A 12511-nucleotide genomic window follows, 5' to 3' on the forward strand; every position below is an offset into this window, starting at 1 on the left:
GTTAGTACAATAAACCTCATTTGAATCCAGAAATATAACTGAGTCCATCAGTTATTAGATATATGAAACTGAAATACCTGTTGCAAAAAACAAAATTGTTATAAAGAAAAAAGGTTAACATTAATAGGGGTGCCCAAACTTTTACATATGACTGTATGTAAAATTATCAACTCATGTAGGTTAGCGTGCTCTGATGGTTCATCTGTGCTACTGAGCAATTTATTAGCCATTAACAACTTTTCATTGTCTGTAATGGTGGGATCAAAAAACGATAATCCCACCAACTCTGCATTCAAATACCACAAATGGTTCGAGAAATTTGGTCAGGGCTATTTCTGCAATGTTGTTGTCACATTCTTTATAGTCTAACAGACTATGCAAAATACCTAAATCTTAAAATACCTCAATTTGGATTTTTTCAAACTTTGAGCGATGAGCGGCACGGGTTAACGTCGTTTGATCGAGCTCAAATTTTGGCTCTCTCAATATCTGGAAAGGGGAATCGTTTTGTGGGGTCCAGACGAACAAGATTCTGACATTTTTTCCCCCCCATATGAGATCCGGTCACCCTAGTGTACATTAATGAGAAAAAATGAACTTTTTTGAATTTACCAATTAGCTCCAATGAAACAAAGAGTGAAAAATTTGGTGTCTGATTACTTTCCGTACCCACTGTATGGCCCATTAAAATCCCCTTCAGACCGGTTTGAAGGACAGGGGGTCTGTGGTAAAGCTGAAAGATTTCATCAAGGATAGAAGTGAGATGATGTGTGATCGCCTCTTGCCCTAGTGTAAAAAAAAAAAAAGTTTAGAAAGGTAAAAAAAATACAGTATGTAGTATCTCTATGTCCATAACCTCCCAAACTACAAAATGAGCATGCCATTTATCCTGCCCAGTAGACATAAGAAAAATAATTTTCACTTAAAGTTGCATAAAGAATTCTAAAAAATTCCTAAAAAATGAACCCTCACAGATATACATAAGTAAAAAAAAGGTTACAGTTATTTCAATAAAAACTATACTTGGAGGGAAAATTTGAATTTCATTGTTTAAAAAAAAAAAATCTCAAACTATACATTCTTAAAATCATTGTGTCTGTAACGAACCAAGCTTTACTTAATAATTTTAATTTATTTACATAGCATCAACATATTCCGCAGCACTTATCAATTAAGATTAGCATGCTGTTCATTTCATTAGGTTAACTTGACTCACAACATATGGAATGAAAACTAATCAAAACTTCGGATATACAACAAATGTTGCCAATAGAAACTAAACCTTGTACTGCCAAAAAGAAGCCTTCACACAGTTTCGCCAACCGAAAAAAAAAATGTATCTCCCAAAACATGGCGACTAGAGATGAGCTAATATATTAGAGTGGAATCGAGTGCTACTCAAATTTTACAAAAATCCGCATTTGTGCGTATATCCTTTTTATAATTTTTATTTTATTATTTATTTTTTTAATCATAAAGTGCCATTAAAAGCATATAAGCTAGTGTAAAAATTATTCAACTTACTGCTTTGGCCCTTCTGCTCCTTCATGTTCTTGTCACATCTTCTGATTGCTGCCGCGAATGCTGCAGTCCCACATGTGCAGGTCTTGGCGCATGTCATAACATTGCAACCCTTTCTGCGCTTGCGCAAAACCCATCTGAGCCCCATCAAAGATGGAATTCCTGGCTCAGTTTGAGAAGCCCAGGGATTTCAGCACTTGTGGCGGGGATCAGAAGATCTGGCGAGGACCAGATGGTTGACTGACCGTGAGGAGCATTGGGGCCGGAGAAGTATCTGAAGATGCAGATGACATTGAAATTGTGATACTGGACACTTCGATCAGCACAAGGCTCCTCCAACTCTTGTTCAGTACGCCACTGTTTCTAATTCTTTTGGCTGCCTACCAGTTTGAGAGACAAACAGAAATAGCCAAAGGGCCAGATTTGTCCTGCAGGCCACAGATTCCCTAGGTCTGGCATGGTGCCATGTGTATCAGGGTGATAGTCTGACTTTAAAAGTAAAAATTGACAATTGATAAATGAAGTGAGCATACCCAGGCCACAGTTTTTCTAGAACTTTTTCAAAACCTCACACTATAATCATTTAGGATCTTTATATAAGTATATGTAACTTCACATTATTGTATCCCAGTTGTTGTGCTTGTTGCGATCTGTGCCTTGTGTTTCCGTGCCGTAAGGATAGTGTCTTGTCACTTGGTGCTCCAGGGAATCTGTGTGGGTTTGAGACACATCTCTATTACAGCATCTGAAGAAGATGGATCATCTCATAATGATATTGATCTACTAAGCACATAGCCAGTTAATACATTGCTGGCATGGGAGAAAACCTAAGCAAACATTTGTGTTACAAGAAGAGACTGATTGCCAGCGCAATTCTGTCATTATTGATGTTTTGCTGTAGAGCAATATGGGACAATACCCAGCGTTCAATGATTAAGGAGCATTTGGAGAGGAGCACACATCATCCTTGGCTTTATTCCAAAACTGCTCTAAAGCATGAGGCTGGAAATTATCGTAGGTAAAAAATTAACTCCTGCGCCAATTTCACATTCCTCAGATCACTACTGCATTTATCTAGATCTGCTCTGCAGGTATTTGGAGTTCCTTCAATCCATAAGAATCTTGTGTTCTTGGAAGGCTTTATTCTGAACATTTTGCTTTGTTTCATAATCAGCTGATATAACATAACATTATCACTTGTAACATTGTGTTAATTTTTTTTTTCAAAAAATTATGTGGAGAAGTAAAATATCAGATAATCTACATATAAAAAATGATTAAAGATAAGTCCATCAAATTGCTATATTGCTGTATGCTGTTTACGTTTTACCAGTCAAGAGGGTTTGGTTTCACATTTCTTGTTAAAAGGTGCTTCTCACAGTCCAAAAAATGTTGTTTTTTTATAACCTTTTACTGGCCATTTATGTTTCAGCGAAATGTCTACCATTTTGCTGAATTCATGTGGTAAAAATTACATAACCCAATATTCTGGAAAATATAGCTTTTTGTAAAATTTCTGTAGACTTCAATTTCATTTTAATAAATTTAGCAATCTCATTAGTTTCTCTTCAGCTAGACACCAGTCTACGTACGTCTGATAGGTCTATCTAAAAATTTTTGTGAAATCAAGTGATAGATTTGCTTTAAAATGTACTGTAGCTTTTGTCTACCAAATGATGACCTTTAAGAGAACCTGTCAGCTGCCTCATACATCCAAATCACGGGCAGCTTGAATCAGACCTTGGCTGCAAGATTGTAATGAGACATCGTAGATGGCCAGAGCATTTCAGTGGAAACCTAATTTTTAAATCTGGCCGAGGGAGCTTGGGAATAATTGAGACTAGTCTGGCCCTGCACCACCCCAGCTGCTTGACATGTCTCTCCCATGTGTGTACATAGGGAGCGAAGTGTCAGTCCCATAGAATGGTGTGGGCAAGGGTAGCGCCGGACTAGTCTTGACTTTCCAGCCAAATCTTTAACCTGTCTCATATCTTGAAGCAATCATGTAACCAGAGTTTTTTATGCTGCAGGTGGTTTGGGCAGCATGAATCAACTGAAAATTGTACTCTATAGAGGAGTTCCTTGTTAGCCCTCGGAGTACATGTTTATTGTCATTTTGGCAATTTTTAGAGTATCGTGATCATGGGGAGGAATTTAGAATAATGTGAATCTCACAAAATGTGTTCAATTCAAGGGCAAATATTTGATTTGCAGTAATGAAACTTAGTGCAAATTGATACTGTGGGAAAGGGGTTTAAAAAAATACAGTCATATATGTTAAAGTTTGGGCACCCCTATTAATGTTAACCTTTTTTCTTTATAACCATTTTGGTTTTTGCAACAGCAATTTCAGTTTCATATATCTAATAACAGATGGACTCAGTTATATTTCTGGATTCAAATGAGGTTTATTGTACTAACAGAAAATGTGCAATCTGCATTTTAGCAAAATTTGACCGGTGCAAAAGTATGGGCACCTCAACATAAAAGTGACATTAACATTTCGTAGATCCTCCTTTTGCAAAAATAACAGCCTCTAGTCGCTTCCTGTAGCTATTAGTGAGTTCCTGGATGACGGTATTTGTGACCATTCCTGTTTACAAAACAATTCCAGTTCAGTTAAGTTTGATGGTCGCCGAGCATGGACAGCCCGCTTCAAATCATCCCACAGATGTTCAATGATATTCAGTTCTGGGGACTGGGATGGCCATTCCAGAACATTGTAATTGTTCCTCTGCATGAATGCCTGAGTAGATTTGGAGCGGTGTTTAGGATCATTGTCTTGCTGAAATATCCATCCCCTGCGTAACTTCAGCTTCGTCACTGATTCTTGCACATTATTGACAAGAATCTGCTGATATTGAGTTGAATCCATGCGACCTCAACTTTAACAAGATTCCCGGTGCCGGCATTGGCCACACAGCCCCAAAGCATGATGGAACCTCCACCAAATTTTACTGTGGGTAGCAAGTGTTTTTCTTGGAATGCTGTGTTTTTTAGCCTCCATGCATAACGCCTTTTTGTATGACCAAACAACTCAATCTTTGTTTCATCAGTTCACAGGACCTTCTTCCAAAATGTAACTGGCTTGTCCAACTGTGCTTTTGCATACCTCAGGCGACTCTGTTTGTGGCGTGCTTGCAGAAACGGCTTCTTTCGCATCACTCTCCCATACAGCTTCTCCTTGTGCAAAGTGCGCTGTATTGTTGACCGATGCACAGTGACACCATCTGCAGCAAGATGATGCTGCAGGTCTTTGGAGGTGGTCTGTGGATTGTCCTTGACTGTTCTCACCATTCTTCTTCTCTGCCTTTCTGATATTTTTCTTGGCCTGCCACTTCTGGGCTTAACAAGAACTGTACCTGTGTTCTTCCATTTCCTTACTATGTTCCTCACAGTGGAAACTGACAGGTTAAATCTCTGAGACAACTTTTTGTATCCTTCCCCTGAAAAGCTATGTTGAATAATCTTTGTTTTCAGATCGTTTGAGAGTTGTTTTGAGGAGCCCATGATGCCACTCTTCATAGGAGAATCAAATAGGAGAACTACTTGCAAGTGGCCACCTTAAATACCTTTTCTCATGATTTGATACACCTGGCTATGAAGTTCAAAGCTCAATGAGGTTACAAAACCAATTTAGTGCTTCAGGAAGTCAGTAAAAAGTAGTTAGGAGTGTTCAAATCAAGAAAATGATAAGGGTGCCCATACTTTTGCACCGGTCAAATTTTGTTTAAATGCAGATTGCACATTTTCTGTTAGTACAATAAACCTCATTTGAATCCAGAAATATAACGGAGTCCATCTGTTATTAGATATATGAAACTGAAATAGCTGTTACAAAAACCAAAATTGTTATAAAGAAAAAAGGTTAACATTAATAGGGGTGCCCACACTTTAACATATGACTGTATAAGAAAAAATAAAATCCAGCTTATTGTGATTGCATCTTGAGGGGTCCGGAGCCCGAAAGCACCTTGTTAAAGCATAGAAAATGCAAAATGAAGAGACTCCAGCTAAACAAACTGTGAGTCTTTGTATCGCTGACGGTGTATGTCCTCCAAATTGCTTATCTGAATAAAGCTCTCTGGCCTTCTAATTGGCTCCTCTTAAGGCCCCGTCACACATAGCGATCTCGCTAGCGAGATCGCTGCTGAGTCACAAGTTCTGTGACACAACAGCGATATCACCAGCGAGATCTCTGTGTGTGACAGCGATCAGCGACCGGCCCCCCTACCGGTATCGCTGACGCTGTAGGAAAGCCCAGGACTTTTCTTTGGTCGCTGGTCTCCCGCTGGCCAGCATGCATCGCTGCGTGTGACAGGCAGGAGACCAGCGATCAGCTGGTAACTAACGTACACATCGGATATCCAAGGGACGTACGTCCCTTAGAAACCCGATGTGTACGTTAGTTACCAGCTCCCTGCATCAGCGCGCTGGTAACTAACGAACACAGCGACGCCGGGTGCTCGGCGTCGCTGTGCTGATCGCTGGTTAAGCTGTCTGTTTGACAGCTCACCGGCGATCACATAGGGACTTACCAGCGATCCTGACACGTTGATATCGTTGTCGGGATCGCTGTTGAGTCGTTATGTGTGATGGGGCCTTTACTTCTCAAGCATTGTTTTCTGGTGGACACTTCTGATGGCAAGGCCCCATTTGGTTATATTGGAGACAATGCAAGCCAGTGAAATGGACCTCACTACGGCAACAATCTCCTGGAATGTGATGCATGTCATTGACATGTGTTGGGGCCCACATAACCAAAAGGCGCCTAAGTTAATGCGGTGCCAACTTGAAGACCTCGAAGGAGAAGAAATACTAAATTAGAGGAATAAGTGGGGAGTCGCGGCTTGAGGGCTAAGTATGAATGTGTTTTGTGTTTTAAAAAAAACTCAGAGATTGGTGTCAGGAGGTCACCATACACGTTAGATAGCTTGAAGAGTATAAAAACGTAGGTACCATACATAGAGAGCCACATCTTAAGGCTTTTATTAATATTGCGTCTTCTCTTGGAAATGATCTTTTCCCTTGTAGAAAGCAATATTTGTGCAGCCACCTAGTAGTAATCTAATTAAACTCTTTACCGCAAACTAGGAAGTCCTGTCCCTCTTAAGTGACTGTGGTTATTTTTCACCCCAGGCAGATATTTCCTTCCATTTCTTTGTAGGGATAGTGACTGCCTACCCAAGAGAGAGTAATATACTCAAACACAATATATAATGCATGGTCTATGTAGCAAATAAAATAGACAGGAAAGGCTGCTGACAGCTCCTATTTACATGGTGTGCGCTTGGAAATAGTGATAAATAACAAGGACAAATTCTGTTGCAAGTTTTTTTTTTTTATGCGTTTCTTTTAGTTGGATAACTACATAATGCCTTGTGTAGGTTTTTTCCATGTTTTCCTTTCATCTTCTAATTTGATCAGAAAAGCAACAATTTTTTTTCATGAAAAAATTTAAAGGTAAAAAAAATCCTTCACAAAACTCAACATCATCTTATTTTTCCTGTGTTTGTACAGAAATTCGCAGAAGGGGATCCAAAGATTTGCCTTGTAAACCCTTACATTTATATGATACCCCATATGAACCATCAGAAAATGGATTAGAATCTGGAGGTGAAAAGTCATCTGGCCAACGGCCACCACGAGAGTCTAGGCTGCCACAGGATGATGAGCGGCCTCCAGAAGAGTATGACCAGCCTTGGGAATGGAAGAAGGATCGAATTTCTAAAGCATTTGCAGGTCAGTTGATACTGTACAGTCACCCAAATTAACACTAAGGAGGTTTTATATGAGGACGCTATGATCATGGCGGAAAGCTTCATTAACGGTACAGGAAAAACAACCGATATGATCTAAAAAAAGCAAAGGTCAGGCTAGTTTCACACTTGCTTTTTTTTGCAGCGCGTTTTTCCCGCAAAAAAACGCATTAAAAAAACGCATACAAATGCATACAAACGCTGCGTTTTTTTCCAGCATTTTAATGCGCATGCAGGAAAAAAACGCAGCGTTTTTGCGCGTTTGTATGCGTTTTTTGTGCGTTTGCGTTTTTTTACAGATTTTGGAAAAACCACACAAAAAAGAAAATACAACCATTCAACAACACACAAGACCAATGGGACTTCATTGTGGGTGTGGTATGTTAATATATATAGACCTTGTCTACAGTATTCTTCACATTTGCTTGATTCTTCTCGTGACCATGGATCTGCGCTGGAAGAGTTTTCACTTCAACTTGGATTTGGACATCGCGATGGCTCAGGCGTATGCAGTTGCTTGCCATGAACAAAGGAAGAGAGAGAGGCAGCGAAGACGGCGGCGTATGTGGATACATCCGATTGTTGAACTCCGGGAGAGCCGTGGGGCATACCACACCCTCTACAGCGAGCTACGTGCAAACCCGGAGAAATTTAATGATTATATCCGGATGTCCCACGAAAGTTTCATGGATTTGCTTGCTCGTGTCCAACAATCCATCCGGAGACAGGACACACAGCTCCGTCGTGCGATTCCTCCTGAGGAACGGCTACTGGTGACATTACGGTATGTTTTAAAAACAAAGGGGTGTGGTCTGATGTTTTTTTTTGGAAATTTAGTATTCAAAACCTTGGGTAATTAGTTTTCGTGAATGTACTATTATCTTATTTTATAGTTTTTAAAAATAATATACATAAATATTAATTTTACTTCTTTGTCTGTTCACAGATTCCTGGCGACTGGAGAAACCCTATCCTCACTACACTTCCAGTACCGTATTGGAATCTCTACCTTGTCTGGAATTGTTGCTGACACCTGCCGGGCTCTCTGGAATGTTCTTTGCCCAGAATTTATGCCCCTGCCCACCGCTGAAAAGTGGATGGAAATTGCTGACAAATTCTGGACAGTATGCAATTTTCCCAACTGTTTGGGAGCTGTTGATGGGAAACACATACGGATCATCAAACCCCAAAGAACGGGATCTGAGTACTATAATTACAAAAAGTACTTTTCAATAGTACTCATTGCAATTGCGGATGCCGGATGTATGTTTGTAGCAGTGGACATTGGAGCATTTGGCCGTGGTAATGACTCGCAGGCTTTTAAAAACTCAGACATGGGCCGGAGGTTGTATGGCAACCAATTTAATTTCCCTATGCCACGGCCTCTTCCTCACACCGAAGCTCCGCCACTGCCCTTTGTAATGGTTGGCGATGAGGCTTTTCAAATGTGCGGAAACTTACTGAAACCCTACTCCAGCCGGGACTTGGACCACACCAAAAAAATTTTTAATTACAGGCTGACCAGGGCCAGAAGAACTGTCGAGTGTGCTTTTGGGATTCTTGTTTCCAGATGGCGAATTCTGGGCACGGCCATTAATCTTAAACTTGAAACAGTCGATGAGGTGGTGAAGGCCTGTGTGGTTCTACATAACTTTGTGATGGCTAAAGAGCACCCGACCTTTGAACTGGACGATGATGCTCCTAACCCATTGCCTGAATTCACTCAGCACACTCTCAGGTCATCCGTTGAAGTTGGCCAAATGAGGGACAAATTTGCGGCCTACTTTATTTCTGATGTAGGACGGGTGCACTGGCAAGATGAAATGGTGTAATGTTGTTGTTTATGGTAATAAAAATCCTTATTTGATACCATTACTGAGTGCACTATATTTTTTAAACTCCAATTAATTAAAAAACTTCCCATGTATAACTGAATTTTTTTATGTTCACACACCTGGGCAGGTAAATACACATATGAGTTAAAATTCAGCATTGCTAGTCTGCGTGAAATATATTGGAATGAGCAAAGCTGCAGGCCATGAATCATGAAACCATTTTTTTTTCAATAGAAAATTGTGCAACTAGTTTAAAACAAAGTATGTGATTTTCTCAAAACACAACCCTCAAAACCCAACCCCAATGAAAGTCCATGGGGAATACAAGTAAGTTACACTAGGCCTTGGAATGACTATACTAGGCCGTGGTATTTCAAATATGAGTATAGTAGGCCTTGTGCCTACTAGTATATTCATATGTGAAATACCACGGCCTAGTATAGTCATAACAAGGCCACAAGGCCTACTCGATTTTGGCAAACTAGTATCTTGTTTCACAAAACAACAGTTTGAAAATAGATTCTAGTTGGTAAAACTAGAGTTATTACACTAGGCCTTGGAATGACTATACTAGGCCGTGGTATTTCAAATATGAGTATAGTAGGCCTTGGTGCTAGTAGTATAGTAATATGTGAAATACCACGGCCTAGTATAGTCATACCAAGGCCACAAGGCCTACTCGATTTTGGCAAACTAGTATCTTGTTTCACAAAACAACAGTTTGAAAATAGATTCTAGTTGGTAAAACTAGAGTTATTACACTAGGCCTTGTAATGACTATACTAGGCCGTGGTATTTCAAATATGAGTATAGTAGGCCTTGGGGCTAGTAGTATAGTAATATGTGAAATACCACGGCCTAGTATAGTCATACCAAGGCCTTCTGTAATAACTCGATTTTTAACAACTAGCATCTTGTTTCACAAAAAACAAACTGGTGAAACTAGAAAGAAACTTATTTTTTAGACAAGTTTCCACAGTTTGTTTTTCATGAAACCAGATTCTATTTGGTAAAAATAGAGTTATTACACTAGGCCTTGGAATGACTATACTAGTCCATGTTATTTCACATATGACTATACTAGCCCTTGGGTTTGTTTTTAACATGTATTTACCCATCAGTGTGTGTGAGCGGCGCAAACAACATTAATGAAACTTATTAATGGTGAACCACAAATGTAAATTTATTTTTTATCACAAAAATAAAACTAAAAATTATTTTTTACGGCGTTTGGGGGCAGATGGTTTCAATTTGGGGGTGTGCAGGGAATATGCAACACTTGCAGTTGAAGACGGTGTTTGAGGGGAAGGGGCAACAAAACTTGTGGAAGGTAGTCCAGTTAAGGGAATTAAAGTAGGAACACTTGTAGGAGAGGAAATCTGTTCAGGTACATTAGTTGTAATGGCATGTCGCCGTAGGCTTGTGTGCCTGGACCGACTTTGGCCCAATGCCCGCCTTGATTGATTTCGCCTTGAACTAGGGGCAAATATGGAATGCAGGTCCCCCGTCTGCTGGTATGGCTGCTGCTGCTGAGGTGGCGGCTGCTGCTGAGGTGGCGGCTGCTGCTGAGGTGGCGGCTGCTGCTGAGGTGGCGGCTGCTGCTGAGGTGGCTGCTGCTGCTGAGGTGGCGGCTGCTGCTGAGGTGGCTGCTGCTGAGGTGGCGGCTGCTGCTGAGGTGGCTGCTGCTGCTGAGGTGGTTGCTGCTGAGGTGGCGGCTGCTGCTGAGGTGGCGGCTGCTGCTGAGGTGGCGGCTGCTGCTGAGGTGGCTGCTGCTGCTGAGGTGGCTGCTGCTGCTCTTCGTTGTCAGTGCTCGTCCTTGCAGGAGGACTGGTGGCGGCAGTGATGGTCCAGGTTTGCAGAGTGGTGGTGGCAGGGCTACTACATGTTGTTGTAGCGGCAGGGCTGTTCCATGTTTGCCTAGTGGTGGCTGAGCTCCACGCATGCATGGGATTGGCGGTGGTGCTCCAGACAGGAGCAGCGCTTGCCATGGTGGTGTCGGTGAAGTGACCAGCTGCACTCAGACTTGTGGTGGTGTAACGGTGGGTGTCCTGGCTTTGAAGAGAGGTGTCCGTGCAGTGGTATGCAGCACAAGTCGGTAGTGAGGTGAAGCGAGTCAATGGTGGCACAGGTGGAAAGGACACCACTGACTGCTGACCGTACCGATTATGCTGCATAGCCTGCAAGAAAGCATTGTTGCAGGCCTGCAGCACATTCAGCTGTTGATCAGGACTAAGGTGTTCCGCCATGCCCTTTTCAATCTTACTAAAAAAATGGTGTGCTGGTCTGTTGAGGTCGGCCTCCAGACGGTCAAGGCGCTGTTCTACAGAATTGAAGCGGTGTTCAAAGTGGTTAAAACCACGTTCCATCAGTGCAAAACCGCTTTCAACTCTGTCGGACAGTGACTTGAGGCTGGAATTAAATGTCTCGCTCAAATGCATAAACTCGGGCAAGACATTCCTGTCCAAGGCCCTCTGCCGCTGGCGGGTAGTGCCCGCATAACCAGTGGCAGAGACCTGGGACAGGGGAACACCTGATGGCCCAGCTTCCTGGTCACCAGCTGTGTGTGTGTGGGACCTGCAAGGTGCTTCCTGGCTGTCGGATGGCTGGGACGGGTCAGAGGACGTCCGAGGAAGGACCGCTCCAGGGCCAGGTTGCAGGGTGCTGCTCCAGGTGCTGTGGAAGAAAGGAAAATCATTACTACCATGCCTTTACAAGAAGCATCAGCTGTGGATTAGAAAAACACAGATTAATAAAAATAAAAACCCAAAATGTATAATACTTACGATCTTGTGGCAAGGACCGGTCTTAGGAACTGCAACGCGTGATAGTGACGGTATCTAGTTCTGGTCCTTGACGCAGATCCACTGCGAACCTGGCCCTCAGCACGAACATCACTGTTGAAGCGGTCCTTGATCGAACGCCAACGTGTTCGGACTTTGTCCACTGTTGATAAAAAAAAACAGTGCCGTCAAGGACAACAGTCACTGCGTCACAATGTAGCAATACAATACTCAAAGCAGTCACTGTAGACCCCGATGACACTGTTGGGTTTCCTGCTAGAATACACCTAGCACGAAACCCAACAGTGCCGTCAAGGACAACAGTCACTGCGTCACAATGTAGCAATACAATACTCAAAGCAGTCACTGTAGACCCCGATGACACTGTTGGGTTTCCTGCTAGAATACACCTAGCACGAAACCCAACAGTGCCGTCAAGGACAACAGTCACTGCGGCACAATGTAGCAATACAATACTCAAAGCAGTCACTGTAGACCCCGATGACACTGTTGGGTTTCCTGCTAGAATACACCTAGCACGAAACCCAACAGTGCCGTCAAGGACAACAGTCACTGCGTCACAATGTAGCAATACAATACTCAAAGCAGTCACTGT

General features: G+C 42.0%; 1 protein-coding gene across 9 annotated transcripts in view; it reads left to right on the forward strand.

Moving 5' to 3' along the window:
- The window catches only part of SHF (Src homology 2 domain containing F), a 377119-nt gene that overhangs the window by 171285 nt on the left and 193323 nt on the right, over positions 1-12511 (forward strand). For all 9 annotated transcript variants that reach the window (XR_012234384.1, XR_012234383.1, XM_073586879.1 and 6 more), the window contains exon 3: positions 7042-7263. Coding sequence is in view for 7 of the 9 variants with exons in the window: in XM_073586879.1 (XP_073442980.1) it covers positions 7042-7263 (222 nt within the window). In the remaining 2 variants the exon portion in view is untranslated. The remainder of the gene's footprint in view (positions 1-7041; positions 7264-12511) is intronic.

Source organism: Dendrobates tinctorius, unplaced genomic scaffold (genome assembly GCF_039654945.1).
Source record: "Dendrobates tinctorius isolate UK_male_01 unplaced genomic scaffold, ASM3965494v1 ptg000097l, whole genome shotgun sequence".
NCBI lineage: Eukaryota > Metazoa > Chordata > Amphibia > Anura > Dendrobatidae > Dendrobates > Dendrobates tinctorius.